Below are 22,441 nucleotides of genomic sequence, written 5' to 3'. Positions count from 1 at the left end.
TGTAAATCACTTAAGTTATGAGTCAGGTTCCTGGTCTAAATGAAAATCAAATTAGGTAGTTCATTTTTCTCATTGAAGTTAAAAAGAGAGATCCAAATAATTGGAGATGTATTTAGCAGATTAAAAATCTATCAACAATAAAGCATTATTGTTGTGATTCTGAGTTTTAAGATCTTTAGTATAGATTATGAGTAGATAGGGTAGAGTGCTGGTCCTGGTGACAGTCAGGAGGACCCAAGTTCAAATCTGGCATGGGACCACTTCCTAGCTGTGAAACCCTGGGCAAGTCACTAACCATTTGCAACAAGTTTCCTCATCTGTAAAATGAGCTAGAGAAGGAAATGGCCAACCCCTCCAGTATCTCTGCCAAGAAAAACTCTAAATGGGGGACAACAAAGAGGCAGACGTGACTGAAAAACAAGTAAGCAACGACAGTACGGGCCATGAAAGAATTCTCAGTCCAAGGCCGAATGATGAAAGGAAATGATAAACAGTTCATGCTAACCCTATCGAAGGGCCTCCATAGCATTCTCAATGGTTGATTCTCACCCCCACCCCAAGTAGACAGATCCAAGTGGCTCCTTGCCATAAGTTAGAGGCAGCAGAGAAGAATACAAAATTAGAGGGAAATCTAGGCACCAAGCCTAGAAATGCTTAGGACTGTGGGCCACCCTGTAGTTGAAGCGTGGTGCTTCCTGTATTAGGAAGCTTAGTCTTTCCACAACTGCACTGTTCCCTATAATAGTGGATGGACAGATAAGTGTGGAGAAAATTGAGTCAAGGCTTTAGCCAAGACATTTTAGCTCATGTGAAAAAGTCAACCCTACAAGTTCCTACAAGATAAAACCTCTCAGGATTATAATATTGTTCTACCCTCCATTATGATTGAGCTTTGAAATCACAAGGTTTAGAAAACATAGCTTATTTTCCATGGGGAACGTCTGATAAGATTCATTAGTAACATTAAAAAGTCTATCTTTTTACTGTGTAATTCAAAAGCCTCTTTAATGGACCTTCCTGTACTTACTTCGAGTAAGATGTAGTCATTTGAGCAGATGTTTTGGTATTGAGGAGAAGTCAAAATGGCAGATTTGATAGGTGTTTAAAATTGTTGCTTCTTTTTCCCTTTAAATATTAGAAAATCAAGTATTTATGAAATGATTCTATTGTTTCTAACTTAGAATGTTTTCATTCTTTCTCCATTAAAAAAAAACAGTAATCTGGATAAAACTAAGATCTTTTTCAGAGATTGTCATGTCTTGCTCCCACTAATTTCTGATGGCTCACACATAAGAGGAATGAGGCAAAAATACCTTACTATACATACATGTATTTCTTTATATGTAGGGTTTTTTCTTTTTCTCCCTTTTTTCTTATCTCCCCTCCTTCTGTCTGCTTAACTAAAACTATCTTTTATCCTACAAGAGTCAATATGATGTGAGGAAAGTGGGCCCTGAAACACCTAGTTTTTGGTATTAGAATTCTCTTCTGGCTTTTAAGAAATGTTCTTTGCACTTAAAATAGTATTCTTATGATCTTCAATGGGCCTTACATCACAGAATATTTTTCTTTATAACAGGTATCAGTAACTTACATGTAAACCAGATTTCTGCATTAGGAAACCTTTTCAATTTTAGAGTTAGTATTGATAGGGGATATTTCCATTAATTTTCATTTAAGTTATTTCTACAACATGAAAATTTGACAAAACCAAGGTCTAATTATAAGACATTTAGAATCTCAAATCTCCCATTTTCCAATATAAATTCATCCAAACCTTCTCTGAGTCCAGACTATGAAATAAACACTGTTCGTTGTTCAAAATTTTACTTACTGTGCTAACTATGTGAGACTATAAAATTTATAAGAAACACGTCCTAACTCTTCTTACTTCCATTAGTCTCTAGAGTAGCGGGATCACACACACAGCTCTTGGTGATTAGAGATTGAAATGTACTGGAAAACATTTAACAAAATATAAAATGCAACCCAACATAGATGATGTTAATATGTGGTTTTCTAGGGGCAATAAGGCATCCTGAGTACTGTTAGTGACCTGGTTTGACACCACTGATTTGGAGCCTCTAACTGTCAGACTAGTGATTTTAGATCTGGGTCTGTTGTTTTTGTTTGTTACCTTTCACTTGGCTATTTTGTATTTACCTCTTACAGCTACTTATCTTGAGTTGTCATAATCTGGTTTTGTTTGTAAGTAAACTAGTCTTCGTAATCTTGGTAATGCATGTTTTGTGAACCTTTTACAGCCGGCATCCCTCGTTCAGTATTAAAAGACTGGCGTAAAGTTAAAAAGCTGAAGCAGACTGGTGAGTCCTTTCTGCAGGACGACTCCTGCTGTGAGATCGGGCCCAATCTGCAGAAGTGCCGAGAGTGCAGACTTATCCGAAGTAAAAAAGGGGAAGAGCCAACTCACTCACCAGTGTTTTGTAGATTTTACTACTTCCGGCGGTAAGTGAGAAGTAAATAATGGGGTATAAATGGAGGTGCTGTCTTGGGGTAGGGGGGGAGGGATCCTTTGACTGTTATTATCTTATCAGTGGGATTTCCTTTTTTAGTAGGCTTTGCATGACACAGTGCAGCAAACTGGAATGGGTCATATACCAAGGCAAAAAAAGAATGCACAATACTGAACTGAAAAAAAAAAAAGAGACATAGCACAAGAGATAGATGCTTCTCTTAGCAGTAGTGTTTTAAAATGTCGTTTTCCCTTTATGCGTGGGACGAACGGTTTTCTTGCAGGTATTGATTAAGTAATTTAAAACTATTTTTAATACTTTGTGGTAGAAGTCGTGATGACTTTTAATTTGGATATAAGCTAAGATCTCATGTAGTACCTGTAAACCTGAGAAGGCAAACTCATATTGAGAGTGTATTCCGATACATAGCAAGCGGCGGGGGGTGGTGCCTTTTTTGGTAGCTCCTGAGGCACACCTTGAAATGGATCATTCTTTGATTCTAAAAGCATCTAGTAAAGGAAATTGTTACTAAAACGATGTCCAGTCCTTACCTTTCTGAAGAGGTGAGGGAAAGACTAGTCTGATTATTTTAGCCAGGCCTGACTGTGTACTTAGAGAGAGAACTGTGAGGATGGAAATTCTCCCCATTGTCTGGCCAACAAAAACAAAACTCAAGGCAATGGACAGGGAAGGGTTAAGGGGAATCCAGGAGAGAGGAGGTCAAAGTTCATGGATGTGGAAAAGATAAGAGGGAAAGTGGTTGGTCATGAGAAAAGAGAAGATGGCAAGAATGAAGCTGGAAAAAAATGGGAAGTGGCAAAGAGTGAGATAAACTATTTTAATTGTCTCCACTTCTAGAGCCTGACCTACTGTTTGTCACTCTTGAGTGTAAAGTCTGTCTTACAGTTGTGATATGGAAGAATAGGGTGGGGAGGTGAAGGACCACAGAGTGAGAAAGGACACAACTAGTGTTCAGCATTGTTAGAAAGACATCTGTCTGCAGTTTAGCAAGGAAGAACGGCTGCCATCCATCCCAGTTACAGGTTAGGTAGATAAAGAAGAGCTTGTTCAGAGTCAGCCCTAAATACCCAGAACATCATAGATATCAGAAATAATAGGAAGTAATCAAATTTAGTTTTAAAAAAAGTCATTCAAATTTAATAATGAATCTTTTTTTTCTGAAGTAATTTTTGTAGTAGGATTGTAAATAATGACACATGTATACTCTAACTTGTTTTAATCTTTGAATGAAGGCTATGTAATGTATATAAATGTAATGAAACCAAAGGAGATAGTTGGATTACGACCCCATCAGATAGCACCACTTTGTATGTTGTCTGGCTAGCAATCTTTGTCTCTTCTCAGTCCCCGTGACTCAGAATGGCCCCTCCGGACACTTGTGCACCTTACTTCCCTCTCCCTCAGACCTGCTATCCCTGTTGGCTTCCTAGCCTGCTCTGGCTCCTCTCAGGTCCTCTGGAATGAATGGTCCCCTCTGTTATTAACAAACTTCCCTTCCTAAATCTTAGAAGAAGGTTCTCTTCGGTGCTCCTTCCATCTTCCCTGGCTTTACTCAGAAGACACTCACCCTGTCCAGAACTTGGTTCTTCCCTTTTGCTTCTCAACAGAATGACCCAAAAGAACACATTGACATAATCCCTCCTCATCCAGTGTCTGTCCGTGGTCACTACTGTTCAGCAACGTTGCCTCCTTGGACAGTTACCTCTACTATTCAGATTGTGCTGACCTAAGACAATGATTTATCCTCAACTAGGGGAGAGGGCTTATCACAGCACCTACCTCACAGGGCTGTTGTGAGGATAAAATGAGGTTTTAATAAAACACTTACCACTGTAATTTCATAAATATTTGTTCCATTCCCTGCTTCTTTATCTGCATTCTGATTGCAGTCATTTGTCACCTTTCAGGTCATTGCCCTTTTCTTTACCTGGCTCTTTCAATGGATTTCCAGCTCCTTGAAGCCCCACCCTGCTTCATTATTATCTTTATATCCCCACAATAGATTTTAAAAGTACTTGTTAATTGATTTCTCAATTCCCCAACCACTGACCTTTTACTTAGGGACTTAATTATGCATGTAGATATCCCCTCTAGCACCCTGGCCTTCCTGTTAACCAGCCTGCCAATTCCAATCATTTATATTGTCTTTTTTCTTCAAACAGGAATGGATAGACTTTTGGTTTCATCATTACCCATAATTGGGTGGCTTTGTGTGTGTGTTGAGTGTTTTAGTTTTCCCCACTTACGTGTAAAACCAGTTTTTAACATTTGGTTTTAAAACTTTGAATTTCAGGTTCTCTCCCTCATTGAGAAGGCAGGTAGTTCTGTATAGGTTTATACATGTGTAGTCATGCAAAACATTTTCATAATAGTTATATTGTGAAAGACTGGCATAGTCCCCCCCCCCCAAAAAAAAAGAAGAAGCAGAAGAAGAAAAAAAGCCTTGAGAAAAACAAAGAAAGTTTAAAAAAAAAGTGTATCCTTCAATCTGTATTCAGACACCACCAGTACTTTCTCTAGGGACAGATAGCATTTTCTGTCCTAAGTCCTTCCGAGCTGTCTTAGATCATTGTATCGCTGAGAACAGCTAAGTCATTTGCATCTGATCATCTTACAATATTGCTGTCTTTCTAGCATCACCCAAAATTGTTTAATCTCTATGATCTAGGAAATCCTCTCTAATCTTGACCAACTATCTTCTCTCTCGCTCTGCTTCTGTCCTATAACTGACTCTGTGCTCACCATGACCTTGTTCTCTATTGCATTCTCTCTCCTTTGATCTCCCTTTCCTCACTCTTTAGTCTTCATCCTATATTTAATATGATTTCAGCTATATACCATCTTCTCCCCTTAAGTCCCTCATGTCTTTGTTCTGTTGTGCCTTCTGTTTTAGCCCTGGACTCCTAAATGCAGAAGAAAGTCACCTGGCTGCTATCTCCATTACAGACTTAAAAGCTCATCACCACTGGGCCTGGCCTCTTCACAGCATTACTTTTATTTTTTTAAGCAATCGGGGTTAAGTAACTTGCTCAAGGTTACACGGCCAGGTGTTTCTGGGTGGGTGCTAAGTGTCTGAATCCGGGATTCGATTTCTAGGTCTTCTCAACACTGGAGCCGGTGCTCTTAACTCGCTGTGCTACCTGGCCACCCCACAGCAGTACTTTTATTCTCTGACTGATTTTCTGTTAAACTCCCCACAGAAGCTATTCCTCAGTTCTCATACAGTGTCCCCTCTGAATAGAAATAAAAGGCCTTTCCATGTCATCCTTAACAAAAAGGGCTGCTCTTCTCCCCCTGAAGGCTGGCCACTCTACTTGGGCCCTGTCTCCTGAAGCTTTTCCTTCAGTCACCCTCCCCAAGTTTCATTCTTCCTCTTCTTGTGTACTGCCACCTTCCCTGCTACCCACAAACACACGTACCTTTACTGTCTTTCCTGCAGTCCTCATGTTTACTTCTCTACCCATCTTCTGACCCCACCGTTCTGCTCAGACAACCCTCTTGGTGACACTGGGCAAAACACCCATTTTCTCTTGCCTCGATAGATTGGAAGGCTCCTTCCAGTTCTAAATCTGATCCTAGGAGTGCCCTCGTTCCTGTGTTCTTTTTCTTCCAGCAGCCTTTGTGACAGTGCTCTCTCTTAATGTCTCCCTTTTACCTGTCTGAGTGCTAAACACAGCAGGGCTGTCAGTATGTTGTCCTAGAGGCAACAGCCAGCCCCTGCATCTCGCTTAGGGGGTGAATCCCTTTCTCACTCCTTTTTGCTAGATCATCTTCCAAGTCTTGTTCATAAACTGACTACCCTTCTCAAGATTCTGTTTCTGGACCCAGTTGCGTGTCTGTCACCTTATCACTCCCTTGAATTCAGCTATCCCTAAGCACGTAACTCTTAGATCTCCCTATCCAGCTCCCAGGTCCCTCCTGAACTCGGGTTGCGTATCACCCTTGCATTATCCCATGTTCCTTGGACCTCTCAAACTCGTCTTTGACATAGAACTTGTTATTTTGCACCCCCAGCTGTCGTCCCCCCCACACACATCCCATTCTTTTTATTGAGGGCACCACCATCCTTTCACTTGCTTAGTTTCCAGATTAAAAGAAAGCCTTGAATCTTTATTCCCTCTGCCTTCCTCCTCTTCTCTCATTATCTGTAGTCATTTGCCAGTCTTGTCAATTCTAGTACCATAACATTTCCTGTTTATCCTCTTCTTACTCACAGTCAGGACCCATGTTCAAGCATTCTGCTTGGGATGCCTTCTTCCAGTGTCTCTTCTACCAAATCATATTCCTAAAGCACAGGACCATGGCATATTCCTGAGCAAACTCAGGTGGCTTCCTGTTGCTCCTGGGATAAAATAAAGACTTCTGTGTTTAGCATTTAAACACGTTGCAATCTAACTAGAGGCTACTTTTCTAGACTTATTTTACACTACTTTCCATCATGCATTCTTTTTTTTTTTTTTTTGCTTTTTGGAGGGCAGTTGGGTTTAAGTAACTTGCCCAAGGTCACACGGCTAGGTTTTTTGTTTGTGTGTGTTAAGTGTCTGAGGCTGGATCCGAACTCAGGTCCTTCTGACTCCAGGGCCAGCACTCTACTCACTGTGCCACCTACCCGCCCCCCCCCCATCATGCATTCTTAAAAGCTAGCCTCTTTGTTCTCTAAACTTGGCATTTGATCCCCCTTTTTTGGGCCTTTGCCCAGACTGGCACATCCACATGGAATGTAGACCTTCCTCAGGTTCCTCGTTTCCTTAAAGGTTACTTTGGATGCCAGCTCCAGGTAGACAGAAGCCTTTCCTGAGACTTTGTGAGTGCTCTTTCCTTTCTCAGTTTTGTCTCATGTTGACTTGTACTTCTGCATGTTATATCCTCTAGTCAACAGAAATTCTACAGTAGTTGGTGTTTTTAATTTTTTCTTTGTATCCCCAGTGGCATATACATAGGAAGTATTTAGTGAATGCTTATTAAATGGAATTGAATTTCAGCCCTGGAATTCCTGAATTAGTGCAGGGATGAATATCTTGATGTAAACATCATTTCACTAATAAAGGACTTTTTCTAAACTGTAAAGTTGGCATAGTTTTCATCCTGTCTTTAGGACAGTTTTGTGGGCAGTTTGGTCTATGCCATGTAGAATAAAAGCATTTCTTCTAATGACCTAAGATTTCTGGTGGCATTTGTATTTTGCTCTGATAATGTAGATGTCCTTTGAGGTCACTTCCACCCTGCAAATCGAATGATTGTGTAGAATAAAATTCATTTAAACTGAACATACTAGTTACATCATGTTTCCCCCCCGTTTTTTTACTTCTGTGAAAGATAAACCAAATTAGTTCTGTTTTTCCATTTCCATTTTAAATAAAAATTTGAAATTTTTTAAAAACAGATTTATATTTTCTTACACCTGCAGTCTAACTATTTTGTTATGATTTGTTTCAGATTGTCGTTCAGTAAAAATGGGGTGGTTAGAATAGATGGTTTCTCATCTCCTGACCAATATGACGATGAAGCTCTGAGTTTATGGACACATGAAAATTACGACGATGATGAGCTAGATGTCGAAACTTGTAAATACATCTTGGACATCATAGGCGACAAGTTCTGCCAGTTAGTGACATCGGAGAGAACAGCTCTGTCGTGGGTGAAGAAAGATGGTAAGGGGATTCTGTGTGTCCAGAAGCCGTATCGCTTGTGCTTGTCTTTTCTCCATGAGGTGACTCTTTCTGCTCTTTGTGAGGGCGTGCCCATCAGGCTTGTCTCGTCACGTTTCTTACTTGGGGCAATGCCATTGCCTTGTAGGCTTGTCTTTATACATTCCTAATAGGTTCTGTGGGAAGCGAGGTGATGCAGCAGGTAGAGTGCTGGGCCTGGAGTCAGCAAGACTCTTCTTCTCAAGCACAAATCTGGCCTCAGACCCTGGGCCAAGTTCATGGAATGCACTCTGCCTCAGTTTCCATAGCGGTAGAATGAGCTGGAGGAGAAATTGGCATCCCAGCCAAGGAAACATCACCAGGGCTTCCACAACTCAGACTTGACTCACAGCGCTCCTAGACCCTCCAGAAGGCTGAATAGTACAGCGGGTTTGTAATTCATGAGATCGTGACCTCCCTTGGCTGCAGTGTAGAATTATGGACCTGCACTTTTCCTGTCACTGTTGTTTCTTGTCCACAGCCTGCTCTGCACATCTTTGTTTACTTACTCTCTCCTTGTTAGAATGTAAATTCCTTGGCGGCAGGCAGGCAGGTGCCTTTGGCCTCTTTGTATATGCCAGTACCTGGCGTAGTCGACCTTTGAGTAGATGTTTACTGATGGATTGAAGTGAACAGGTTAATGGCATGATGCATACTTTTGTCTGATAGAGAAGTAATTGGTACGTGTAATGTCTAGAAAGGAGCACTTGGCTTGTATATGATTATGAATATTTCTGCAAAGAATTGACAACTTGTAGAAATTTGTGGCTGATCGTCATTAGCTTTATTGGTCAGTCCTGCGCCGTCTCACACAGATGCTTGTTTGCCTTTCAGTTTCAGTGCTTTCACTCTGTTTATTCTGCATTTCAGCCAAAATTGCCTGGAAAAGAGCGGTGAGAGGCGTCCGTGAGATGTGTGATGCCTGTGAAGCCACGCTGTTTAACATCCACTGGGTCTGCCAAAAATGCGGGTTTGTGGTCTGCTTGGATTGTTACAAAGCAAAGGAGAGGAAGAGTTCACGAGGTGAGTGTGCAACACGAGCTAGTATGAATCCTTTACCTGTCTTGTGTCACAGGTCCCTCGGGTGTCAGTCTGGTGTGGCTCCGGGCCTTCAGACTCATGGTCTAAGAGTAATAAGATACGTAGCATTACAGAAGAAACCAGTTACATTCAAATAAAAATGTAATGTTTTTTTCCCATCCAAGTTCATGGAATCCCTGAAGTCTCTCCATGGACTCCACCAGGTTAAGAACCCTTGAACTAGAGTATTGTGCATAATTTTATTCCAATGTGTTTAGAACTGCTGACAGAGAAAGTCAAGGATGTTTTTCTTACCATGAATACACGTAGTCTTGTGCATATAAAGATGGACTTGGAGCTAATTTTCAAACTCGTTTTTCTGTCTTTAATTATAACATCTTTCTCCATTGAGAAAAGTGGGATTGTCTCCTTTTCAGAAACCTGTTTATCCACACAACCTTATTAAGAGCTAGGGGGCTTCAAAGAAAATGCATTCTCTTTGTACCTGATTTGTACCAGGTAATTTCTGGTGGGACTTCATTTTAGGCTTCATTATAGCCTTTTTTCTCTGGCAAATAGCAACATTTGAGTGACTGACTTACTGGTACCATTTAATTACAGAATTAAAGTCATGTCTAGGCAGAATTTAGTAACACCAAGTAGAAGCTGTTCTTTTGTGAAAGCTCACTTGAGTGTTTACCAGAAAGATTATAATGACTACTGTCATTTTAGTATCTCCCTACCATACTTCCTTAATTTTAGTAGAAAGTTAAAATCTTGAAATCTGGAGAAAGCTTGGAGGGAATGGATCATATAATGCTAACCTCACCAAAGTATATCATAATTTAGAATGATCTTGCCTGTTGACATAATTGGAGGTGCCTCAAATAATGAAAGAAACTCATAATGAAGTTTAGCTGTTACATTCACATATTTAAATAAGGTACAGAAATTTAATGAGTGCTTGTCGTTTAACTAGGAAAAGATGAACCTAGGAAACTTGTAAGACCTAGAATCAGGAGCCTTGAGATCTTGGGCTCTGTATTTTGGAAAAAGATGATAGGGTAAGTCTAGAGCTGGAAGGGAACTCAGAAGCCAGATATTTCTAACCCCACTTGATACAGGAGAAAAGTGAGCCCCAGAGAAGTTAAGCAATCACCCCCAAGGTCACAGTGACGGAACTGGAATCTGTGGGCATGCATTTCAGATTCCAGATCAGTGAGGTAAAATGCTTCTTTGTGATTGACTTGTTTGCCTTTAAAGAAGGCATTTCTTCATTTTCTGGCTAGTATGTTTTAGGGCAGGACAGCTTAGCTGCCATGAAATCAGCTGTTCCACTCCAGGTGGCCTGGCTGATCCAGGCCTTAGGAGGGTTCAGACTGAAGTGATGCAGACAGACTCAGGTGAGACCTCGTGGCTTCCCACGAGCTTCTCAGTCCAAAGCAAAGGCTAACAGGGTAGCCATGTAATCTGTGTGAAAAGGTTTTTGGCCGACGAGAGCTTCTTCCTGCTCTTTATGTAATGGTCACCTTTGAAAGAATGGAAAAAGATTTTGCACGACTTCATCCATATAATGGCTGTCATATTGCTTGCCTTCTCAGTGGGTGGGAGAGGGGCTAGAGGGAAGAGAAAACTTCAAACTCAAAATAATTTTTAAAAAAAATTCTTGAAAGTGGCAGTTGCCCTAATAATACTCTTAATATATTTTTTATCAACTGACCATATATGCTTCTTACTTTCATAGTGATTGTTATTTTAATAAATTTGTCGTCGTCATCAGTCTCCCCAGTAAATAGGGTTGGTTATGTCCAATTTTGGCTAGGGAGCCATTGAGAATTATGGTCATAAGAATTTGAAATATATTTGAAGTCAGCATATGCCTTTGCAAAAATTAGAACATTTTACACTGTCCACATGGATTTGATGGAGTAAGGAGAAACAGCAATAGGTCCTTTTCTTTCAGTCTCAGTCAATAATGTTGATTAAAGTCATACTCACCCAGAACTTTGGAAAATAATTCAGTGGCTGAATATCTGTGCCATGGAGGTATTACACCAGTCCAAGCTTTACCTCAGCCTGACTCTAACTCCTGGCACGTTGCCGCGTTTGTTAAAGAGCTGGCACCGAGCCACCTGGACAGGTGTGGCCCTCTCTGTGGCTGTTCATGGCAGGCTCACTGGTCCTTTGAAATAACATTTAAATTTGTCAACTCATGTTTATAATGGCCCCCAAAGCCACTTCCCTGACCTCTGTTCACTTGGGGCAGAAGCAGTAAGCAGAAGCAGCAGCAGAGCCTGGGCGGGGGTCCCGGCTCCTTTCTTTACTAGCTGTGTGACTCGAGGCACCTCACTCTGTCTCTCCAAGCCATCTGTAAAATAAAGTATTGGACTGGATCCTCTCTCAGTTTCCTTTCAGCTCCAGATTCTATGATAATGAATGTACTTGAACTTATTCATAACCCCAAACTAAATGCTGAAAATGTGGAGAATGTCAGAAGGAAGATGTTGAGACATCACAGGGGAAGTAGAAGGTGCATGTGTGATTTAGGTATGATGAATATTGTCATTTAGGCATGCCACTCACTTCATTGCTGTTTTATTATCACTGTTTTGGGAACTCGCAGAAAGGTGAGAAATGCATCTAAAACCTTCAGGAAGCTAGAGCTAGTCTTTAATGGCACATTTCGGATCCCTTTTATGTGCACCCCTAGATAAACTATAATTATATAGCCATGTGTGGAAATAAAGGTAGAAATTACGTTGTCTTCTAGATAAAGAACTCTATGCTTGGATGAAGTGTGTCAAGGGACAGCCTCATGATCACAAACACTTGATGCCGACTCAGATCATACCAGGCTCTGGTAAGAAATGAACACCCACTGGTGGCACTATCATCAGCTCTTTTAATGACATGTTAATCACCCAAAACTGTATTTAGTGGCAGGATAGAATGGGGAGTTCAGTGTTGTAAATATAGTGTAGTGTAATGTGTGATGCCTACTGTGTGCGAAGGACTAGTGAAGATACAGTTTAGATAAGTGCTGTTAGAAGTCTGTCAGCAAGATAAGTTTCAGGTGCAGTGATCGGGACACATGTTCAGTGCCTCAAGAAGATGAGAAACAAGTTTTTAGTGAGGCTCAGGGAGCAGGTGGTCACCCCCAGCTGTAAGGACCAAAGAAAGCTTTCTTTGGCTCACCACAGCCATTGATGGTTCCTTGAAGTGGACTTGGGGCTGAGCTTTAGAAAGAAAGACTAGGCAAGGGGCACAGCAAGGCATCAGGGTGCTGAGAAATCCAGTTTACCTGGAACAAAGAAGACACGAAGGGTACTGGTGGAACCTGAGACTGCCAAGGAACTCAGATGGCATCAGACCTGAGCGCATGTTGGAGGAGTTTGGACTTAGGAGCAGATGCTGGTGAAAAAGGAAAACGTATCTGAAAGTGGCGTTGAGGCGAGGCTGGAGGGAGAAAAGCACGTGTTGTAGCTTGCACCGTCTTTGCACAGTCTGCTAAGTCCCCACTCCCATTGAGCAGCAGGAGTGACCAGGGGCCCAGATCTAAATATAGAGCAGTTGTTAAAGTCTTGAGGATAGGCGATAATTCTTTTCTTTTATTCCTGCTCTATTTTGAAGTTTTGACAGATCTTCTAGATGCGATGCACAATCTTAGAGAAAAATTTGATATTAAGTCTCATTGCCTTTGTACTAACATACCAAACGTACAAGTTGGGAATGTTCCTGCAGTGAATGGAGTATCTCAGGTGAGTCAGATATCTTTAAATATTAAAATTCATTATTTTGGTGAATCAACTTTCATACTTTCAAAACCGTATTTATGATAATGTTTTATTGATTTGTGATACATTCTCTAAATTATTAAGAAAATGTAAACACTAATATTTACCTTGTTTATAGAATTGGAGGTGATATGTTTTTTAAATTAATTATTGTGCCTTATAGGTTTTGCAGAATGTTCTTAGTCACAGTGATCAGATTTCTCTGTGCATGCCTGAGTCTCAGCAGCAGAATTCCCCTCAAAAGTCTGAGACTAGTGGTAATACCAGCCCCGAGAGTGATGAGAGCACAGATGAAAAGTCAACTCCTCCAGAATCCCAGTCTCCGCTGCACTGGTTGGCAGATGTTGCTGAACAAAAAGCCAGAGAAGACAAGAAAGGTGATTCCGCTTCATTCCATTAAGTGTGTGTGGAGGAGGGCAGGGTATTTGACATTAATTCCTAGAGTGATCTCCATTTGTCTTTTGTGAACATGACGTGTGAATCTTACTCTCTTTCCTGCTCACTGATGCTATAGATGCCTTCCTCTGGTGGCATTAGCAGGGGTTCAGGACTCATTGGTAATTGAGTGTGCCACGAGGGCTACCAGTGGGCTGTGTCTGTAACCCCCACCCCACAGCCGCTCACCTGTAGCTTCTCTGGCCCGTCACAGGTACACACTCAGCCGAACGTCTGAAATGTGCAGCAGGTGTTTTCACGTTCAGACTGTTGGCATTCCTTCCTGGGGTGTTTTCAGGTGAATAAGACCACTTGTGCATAATGGTGCAGTTATATTAAAAAGCTTGCCAAATACTTGATTTCAGAAGACGATGACTGTTCCCCTGGACAACATGTGAAAGAAGAAAGAGATGAAGATAGCCCTGATTCTCCCGACTGCAGTACCTCCCCTGCTGTGTCCCAGAACAACGAACAAGGATCCACCTTACGGGACCTGCTGACCACAACGGCGGGCAAGCTGCGTCTCGGTTCTACGGACGCAGGCATCGCCTTTGCTCCTGTGTATTCTACAGGAATTTCAGTAAGTTGGCTGCCAGATGACTTGGTGTTTTTCAGGGGCTTTGAAATGGAATTGATTGGGATATTTTTACTAGTAACTAGCTGAATTGTTGTATAACGTAATCATGAAATGAAATTACCAAACTCTTAAAGACCATTCCTATTTTGTGTTGTATATCACAGTTTGTTTTAACCTGAGGAAAATTGAAACTGCGTTTTGTATAACCTTGTAGTTAATGAAGTACCCAAAGTTCCTTTTTAATTATGTGCCCCCAAAAGGATGTGACGTTACATGCTTGTTATAATTACCCAATTGACATGGAACGCTAATTGTTCTAGATAAATTTTAAAGTATCTTTTTTTCTCTCAAGATGAACATTTTAAAGAAGTGCTTTGATATACATTGTGCTGCTTTTGTCTGTTTTTAATCAGCAGAGTGGCAAAAGTGCAAGGACTGTGCCAAACATTCTTGATGACATCATTGCTTCAGTTGTCGAAAACAAGATTCCACCAAATAAAGCCTCCAAGATAGAAGGAGAAGAAGGGGAAGAAGGAGAAGGAGAAGAAGTTGGAGGAGGAGGAGGAGGAGGAGAAGAAGGAAGAGGAGAAGGAGGAGAAGGAGAAGGGGAAAGAGAAGGGGAAAGAGGAGAAGAAGGAGAAGGGGAAGGAGGAGGAGAAGGAGAAGGAGAAGTGGAAGGAGGAAGAGGAGAAGAAGAGGAGGAAGAAGAAGAAGGGAAAGAAGAAGAAGAAGAAGGTCCTGAAGTCAGTCAACCAGCTGCCCTGGATGAGAGTAATCAATTGTCTGGGGATGTGCCGCACTCATGGATGTGTGAAAATCACGTCTTGTGGCTTCAAGATCACAAGAATCTTGATAATTGGAAGCTTTTCAAACAGTGCTGGAAACAAGGACAGGTAAGTGTTTGTAGCAAGGCAAACACTTCCCCAAAAACTGCTTTGTGAATGGCCTATGTCCAGGTGTCAGGAAGTCTGGACCATTGGGCTTGACTCCTCGGCCGTCTGTCAGTCAGAAAACGTCAGAACACAGCTACACTTTCTAGTTAGTGACCTCTGGCTAGATTTATATGAATTAGGGTTAGAACATTGACTTAGATGAATTCAGAAGCAGAGCGTGACTTGTAACCTTTATTTTGACCAGGCAGTAGATGGGTTTTGTATAGTTCTAGCCTCTGAGGCCACATGATAGTGGAGAGAAGGCTGGCTCTGGGTGCGAGGACTCGGGCTCCTCTCCTTAGCACCTTCGTGACTGAGTCGGTCGTCCACCCAGCGGCGGTGCTGCTCTTGTGTTGGTAAAAGGGGCCTGAGCTCCCTCCCAGCTCTCCTTCTGTGAGCCTCCTCCTTACTCCCTAAGCCAGGTATTTTCTTAGGATTCCGTTTCACACTCCCAGCCACTACAGCATTCTTACTTGAAATGCAGCTTTGACCTTTCATCCCCTGGTCGGAAGCTTGCTGTTTGCCCCTTGCCTGCAGGACCTGGCCTAAACTCCTTATTCTGAAGGTCTAGCCCCCCTTTCCAGGCATTACCCATTGTCACATGTTTGACCATATGCCACATCTGTCCAAACCACTTAACCCTCTTGGATACCCGCTGCACTTTGTTCTGCCCAAGTCCTTTCTCATTGTTGCCCTTTTCCAGATCTCTGCATATTAACAACATACATGCCATCCCAGTGCTCAGTTCATGATGTGCCAGGTCTTCCAGAAGCCCCCTCTCCATTTTCTGTACTTGACGGGAGTTTGTCTCTCTCATGACATTTCCAACATTGTCTTATGTTATTCTTGTTTGTGTCTATGTCCTCTGGTTTCCCCTCCCAGGTTATACATTTTTCTTTAACGTCAGATATCGGGTCTCCACCCCTTGCCACACCCCCAGATTCTGGCAGAGGGTAGTGCTATGAAGCTGTAAGCTGTGCATGTGCATGCCGGCTCACCCAAGACAACAGAAAGGTCATAGTGAAGAGTTCTGACAAGAGGTCATTGGAGAGGGAAGTGGCAAACCCTCCATTGCCTTTGCCAAGAAAACCCACAGACAGTAACGGAATTATACAAACAGGCCTCTGATTCTAACACCCTAAAACGTGTAGCCCCAGCTTTTACTGAGGAGAGACAAGAAGGTCTTCTTGAATGAGCATTGCAGACAAATAGAAGAAAACAATAGAATGGGAAAGACAAGAAATGTCTTCAAGAAAATTCAAGACGGGTGGGATTTCACATGAAAGATGAGCATGATACTTAACAGAAATAGAAGAGGTGGCGAGAACACACAAGAACTGTGGGAGAAGAACCTTGACATCACCAATAACCACAGTTGGGTGGTTCCTGACCTAGAGCCACATAGCCTGGGGAGAGGTCAAATGGGCCTGAGGGAAGCATTGCTAGCAAGAAGGTTGGTAGAGGTAACAGAGTTCTCACTGGGCTATTTAAAATCCTGAAAGGTGATTCTATTAAAGTGCTGCACTTAAATATGCCAGCAAATTTGGAAAACTTGACAGTGGCCACAGAAAAAGATCAGTTTATATCCCAAGCCTAAATAAGGGTGGTACCAAGGAACATTCACATTAATGCACAGTTGCATTCATTTCACATGCCAACAGGGATGTTGCTTAAGATTCTGCGAGCTAGGCTTCAGCCATATGGGAACCAAGGGTTATCAGAAGGGCAGGCTGGTTTTTTGAAGAGACAGGAACTAAAGACCAAATTATCAACATTCACCCAGATTATGGAGAAAGAGAGTTCCAGAAAAACATCTGCTTTAGTGGTTACACTAAAGCCTTTGACTCTGTGGATCACAGAAAAATGTGGCAAGACCTCAAAGAGATGGGAATACCAGATCATCTGACTTTTCTCCTGAGGAACCTGTATGTGGGTCAGAAAACAACAGTTAGAACCAAACAACTGAACTTAAACTGATTAGTTCAAGATTGGAACAGGAGTATGAAAAGGCTATATATTGTCACCTTGTTTATTTAACTTACATGCAGAGTGCATCATGTAAAATACCAGGCTGAATGAGTCAAAAGCTGGAATTAAGGTTGCCAGGAGAGATATCCACAATCTCAGATATGCAGACAGTACATGGTACTCACTGTGGTGACAGAAAGTGAAGAATTGAGAAGCCTCTTCATGAGGGTGAAAGAGGAGAATGTAAAAGCTGACTTGAAGCTTAACATAAGAAAAACTAAGATCCTGGCAACTGGTCCCATCACTTCCTAACAAATAGAGGGAGAAGAAATGGGAGCAGGGTCAGATTTTCTTTTCTCGAGCTCAAAGATCACTGTAGACGGTGACTACAGCCATGAAAGTAAAAGACACTTTGTCCCGTGCAAGGAAAGCCTGGACAGCACACTAAAAAGCAAAGACATCATCTGGCCAATCAAAGTCCATAGTCAAAGCTATGGTTTTTCCATAAGAAAGCTGAGCAGAGAAGACTTTTGAGGTTCTTGGATAGCAACGAGGTCAAACCAGTCAACATTTAAAGAATTTAATTCAGGCTATTCACTGAAAGGTCACTTAAAACGGCAAAAAAAGATGCTAAAGTTTAAATACTTTGGCCACATAATGAGAAAATGGGACTTGTTGGAAAAGATCCTAATGGTGAGAAAAATTGAAGGCAAAAGGAAAAGGCAACAGCAGAGAATGGAATAGATAGGTAGTGTCACTGAAATAATGAATGTGAGCTTGGACAGACTTGGAGAGATGGTGGAGTATAGAAGGACCTGGCGTGCTGTGATCCAAGCGGTCATGAAGAGTCAGACACAAGGGAACGCTGAACTACAACAGTCATGTTTCACCACAGTTTACATCACTTCATACCATCTAGCCTCATGATAACTTACATGCAGCAAATTTTCACCAATCTTTAAAAGCTAAAGAAGTTTTTAAAAATCATTGCATTGTTCAAGCTTTTTAATACTTCATAGAAAACATCATTGGGACCATTTTGAAAAGTCTTCTAAGTACAAACTTCACATTATTCTGACTAGTTACCTTGTTTTTTTTCCCCCAGATCTTAATAACTAAAATGAAGTTTGGTGGTAGTTGAAGAAGGAAATCACTTTTATTATAAATTGTTGTTGTCATGCAGGAGCTAAACCTGATACCATTTTATAAGTGTCTGTCTTGATTTTTGCGTAGCTGAGTGATGTTAGCTCAAGGAATGACATTAAGAGGAGAATTCAGTTAAGTAATTCACTTCTAGCATTTAGTCTCTCCTGTTATGTGGTAGCATAGTTAAGTGGAGAATTTTCCTTTTGAGATGTCTTTCATGAGTAATAAACTCTGAAGGTTGCACAGCTTATAGAGAGTCTCCATGACCCTAATTTGGTGTTTAAGGATAATACTAGAGTGGTTTTGCCATTTCCTTCTCCCAACTCGTTTTTAGAAATGAGGAACTAAGGTAAACAGGGTTGAGTGACTTAGCTAGAGTCACACAGCTACTAAATAAGTGGTCAGATTTGAACTCAGGAAGATGAGTCCTCTTGATTCCAAGCCCAGTGCTCTGTGCACTGTGGGGCCACCTAGCAGCCCGGTCACATCTGAACAATGGGTGTTTATTAAGTCCCTTCTCTTTATGGACTGGGGCAGACACAGAGCCTTGCCTCTAGGTGAGACAGACGTTTTTAGGAAAGGGGAGAAAGGTAAGAAACAGGAGCTACTTTCTCAAGAGTAATTAGGATTTAATTAAGAATTGTTCTGGAGCTTATATTTGAAGTTCTCCTTGGCTCTGACCTTTCTTTCTTTGCTTTGTTATAAACAAGCCTGTAGTGGTTTCTGGTGTACACAAGAAAATGAACATCAGCTTGTGGAAAGCCGAATCGATCAGTCTTGATTTTGGAGAGCACCAGGCAGATCTCCTGAACTGCAAGGACAGCATTATTTCACATGCCAATGTGAAGGAATTCTGGGATGGTTTTGAAGACATTTCAAGTATGTGATTCCTCACTATCATCTTATTGTTAAGCATAGCTTCCAAATCGAAAAGTTGCTCGTTAGTGACATCGCTAGAAGGCGATTAAGCTTTGATATAACATGTCGATTGAAACCATGCTATTTACAAAATGAGGGCTTAGGTCTGAGTTCTGATCAACTGACTACACTGTTCACCTTGTCATCTCTTAAGGAAATCGTTTTAAGTACTCTGACTCAGTTTCTCATTTATCAGTCAGAAGTTATATTGAAAACCATTTCCTCAGTCAAGTGAAGCAAAGAAAACAAAATATTTTGGAAGGTAAAAATCACTTAATAAATGTGTAGTATAATTGTTTATAATAACAGAAATCTTCCTAAAGAGGATTTGAGATTTCATCTTTTATGGAATCATAAAGAAATAATTCATTATGTTGTAGTCTCATAGCAAATTAGGAATTCTGGTACTCAGTAAGCATTAATGAATTCTTAATCACGCAGTACTTAGCAATAATCAGAATAAAATCTCTCTTTTATGTCTCCCTCTACGTTGTTTAAAAAGAAAAAGGCAGTTCATTTCATTTTTATGATCTCTCTTCTTTACAGAACGGCAAAAAACAAAAAGTGGAGAAACGGTTGTTTTAAAACTGAAAGACTGCCCTTCAGGAGAAGACTTCAAAACTATGATGCCAGCAAGGTATTGTCTCAAGTGAAATTTGTTTATTAGTGGTTAGTGGTCACAGTGGGATTGACTTCCAGCTGGAGCATGGCATCCCTGCTAATCAGACATTCAGGAAAGGCAGCTTGTGTGACACAAAGGCTCAGGCCCCAGGGCGCTCTGGACTTGGCTTTAAGGCTCCTGCTCCCTGAGGCCCCTCATGGGAGCAGGCTTGTTTCCAGTTTGTGCCACTGCCTTTCTGTGCTTTATGATTCTGGGGGAAAGCGGATTTGGAATCAGCTGGTACAAGTCTGGTTAGAGGTCACCCAGGAAAGCTGCCTGTGATCCCTTCTCCTGTTCCCTCTGGGCTTTGGCTCTTGTGTTGCCCTCAGACCTGGGCAAAATCAAGGGGAAATGCTGCCTGATGATACAAAGAAGATCTTACAGTCAGGCCTTCTTTTCATGGAGTTCTTTGCTCCTGGGGCTTGTGGTGGAAGTTGGAGCAGACATTAAGTTTGAAAGCACTTTGAAAATCTTACATTCCCAAACATTGCAAATTTTATAATCTTCCAGATATGAAGATCTGTTTAAAAGCTTGCCATTACCAGAATATTGTAATCCGGAAGGGAAATTCAATCTGGCCTCCCATTTGCCAGGATTTTTTGTTCGTCCAGACCTAGGACCCAGATTGTGTAGTGCATATGGTGAGTAGACTTCAATACCCGGAGTGACTGTGGAACTTTGGCACAGATACATGATTAAATTCTCTGGTGGTTTCCATTTACTGTTATGTTACAGAAGTCTTTGTTGATTTATGGCCTTTCAAAACTTTTCTTAGCATAACCCTCATTTTATTGTATTCATCATAAACTCAGTATCAAAGTTAAAAAACAAATGTTTCCCTTGTGAGTTAAGAATTTACTTGTATAGCCTGTTAAGAGAAATTATTTTAACGTCATAAACAGTATACTATGACCAAATATAATGAAGAAAAAGCCCAATGTGTAAAGTAATAAATAACTATACTAAAAATAATTTTTAAAAAACCTTTCCAAATGTTCACATGTTTTGTAAATTTTAACTTTTTGTTTTATGGTGTATTCCTTCATGTGCAGGTTGAATTAATTAGATACAATGCAGAAATAATTTCCTCACTATGAACTGGAATTGGCAGATCATTAGTTAGAGGTATAAAAATTAAATGTATATTCATGAAAATTCAAATCTTATTTCCACCACAGGTGTGGCGGCCACTAAAGATCACGATATTGGAACAACAAATCTCCACATTGAAGTTTCTGATGTTGTGAACATTCTAGTTTATGTTGGCGTAGCCAAAGGAAATGGAGTGCTCTCAAAATCAGGTACAGAAACCTTCCTTGAAAACTGTAGCCCAGGTTTTTATGGCTAATAGTTGAATAACTATCCATATTCTAAACTGTTGATAATAATACCTGATGTCTATAGCACTTCAAAGTTTAATGTGTTTAAAATACTTTTACCTCATTTGGTGCAGATATCAATGCTAGGAGGTAGTGCCTTAATCTCATTGTACAGATAAGGAAATGAAGTGATTTGCCCCTATTCTAATGGCGAGTCAGTGTCAGGCAGAGGTAGGAGTTGAACCCAGGCCCGTCCTTCTTCTGAGCCCGGTACTTGTTCCTCTGTACTGCACAGGCTTTCTCTTTCTCTCATCCACCAAAACCCAACTTTGGGATCATCAGTGATGATAAGTGCAAAGAATAATTGTAAGGTAGGGACATCCTCAAACTTAAAGGACCATAATCAGCAGATAGATGATATTTGCCCTTTATTTTAGTTTCTTTTAATACTGATGACATTTTCATTGGTTGTTTAAGGAATTGAGAAGTATAGTAATCTTTCTCATTAGAAAGTTTCTTGGATTAGCCCCGTCCTCCATGATTTTTATGTTGCCTGATTTATTGCTCAAAGTCCTGAATAAAACATCTGAAGGACGTGTTAAGAGGCAACATTTCTCTTGGTATCCGGGCATGTTTTTTTTTATTAATATGACATATAGGAAAGCACTTTGGCTCATGTGTCAGGAGATCCAGGCTCTTGTCCTGACTCTGCCTTGGATGGATGCAGCTTATGTTGCAGTGTGGCCTTCTAACTCTCAGTTATGATATCCCACATTTTTAATTATCCTGCAGAAATGACACACCCACAAACTACGTGCCCAGCACGGTGATAGACGCTGGGGTCACAAGAACAAAACTGGCAGTCCCTGCTCTCTAAGAGTTGGTCTCCCATCAGAAAAGAGAACATGGGAACTTAGGAGTATAGGCCAGATCAGTAAAAGCTAGTCTGGGGCAGTGGGCCCTCAGGAAAGGCTTCATGGAGGAGCTGCAGCTTGAGTTGAATCTTGAAGGGAAGGAAGTGTAAGTCCTGCGTCTCCAGTGAGGACAACAGCAGGGTGTGGCACTGTGAAGGACTCAGGAGGAGGCTTCTTGGATGGGTGGCCAGGTGCCAGAAGAGGAGTTTTAGGGATGCAGAGGCTGGGACCAGGTTATGGAGGGGGGGCTTCCAGCTGCTTTCAGAGGTTCCTAAGAGCCATTGCAATTAAGTGAGTAGCTTTGGGAGCTCTGTGGGCAGTGGCATGAGGAGAGAAAAGGTACAGAAACAGATTAGGAGACTGTGGTCCAGCAAGAGGTTGCAGATGGAAGGGTGAACTAAGGTGATGGTTTTGTGAGGAGGGGGTGGAGGGACAAGCAACAAAATCTGGCAACTGAATGGATATGGAAGGTGAGTGAGGATGAGGAGGTTGGGATGCCACCAGCCTTGTGAATCTGAAGAGCTGGGAGACCAGAGCAGCCTCAGCAGTGATGGGGACATTCAGAGAGGACAGAC

The 22,441-nt window shown here is 41.4% G+C and overlaps 1 protein-coding gene across 14 annotated transcripts in view; it reads left to right on the top strand.

Annotated features, from left to right (window-relative positions):
• The window catches only part of JMJD1C (jumonji domain containing 1C), a 251,161-nt gene that overhangs the window by 217,842 nt on the left and 10,878 nt on the right, over positions 1-22,441 (top strand). For 12 of the 14 annotated variants that reach the window (XM_069101875.1, XM_069101870.1, XM_069101871.1 and 9 more), the window contains 12 exons: positions 2,265-2,466; positions 7,932-8,146; positions 9,053-9,205; positions 11,973-12,062; positions 12,833-12,960; positions 13,160-13,373; positions 13,797-14,011; positions 14,422-14,901; positions 18,765-18,933; positions 19,519-19,609; positions 20,144-20,274; positions 20,812-20,934. In XM_069101875.1, the coding sequence (XP_068957976.1) occupies positions 2,265-2,466; positions 7,932-8,146; positions 9,053-9,205; positions 11,973-12,062; positions 12,833-12,960; positions 13,160-13,373; positions 13,797-14,011; positions 14,422-14,901; positions 18,765-18,933; positions 19,519-19,609; positions 20,144-20,274; positions 20,812-20,934 (2,211 nt within the window). The remainder of the gene's footprint in view (positions 1-2,264; positions 2,467-7,931; positions 8,147-9,052; positions 9,206-11,972; positions 12,063-12,832; positions 12,961-13,159; positions 13,374-13,796; positions 14,012-14,421; positions 14,902-18,764; positions 18,934-19,518; positions 19,610-20,143; positions 20,275-20,811; positions 20,935-22,441) is intronic. The other 2 variants (XM_069101879.1, XM_069101878.1) reach the window with 2 other exon arrangements.

This window comes from Petaurus breviceps, unplaced genomic scaffold (genome assembly GCF_028583685.1).
Source record: "Petaurus breviceps papuanus isolate PSGF00001 unplaced genomic scaffold, PetGlider_PUasm1.0 490, whole genome shotgun sequence".
NCBI classification, from domain to species: domain Eukaryota; kingdom Metazoa; phylum Chordata; class Mammalia; order Diprotodontia; family Petauridae; genus Petaurus; species Petaurus breviceps.
The sequence above is the reverse complement of the archived record's forward strand: the minus strand, read 5'-3'. Positions and strand labels throughout refer to the sequence as shown.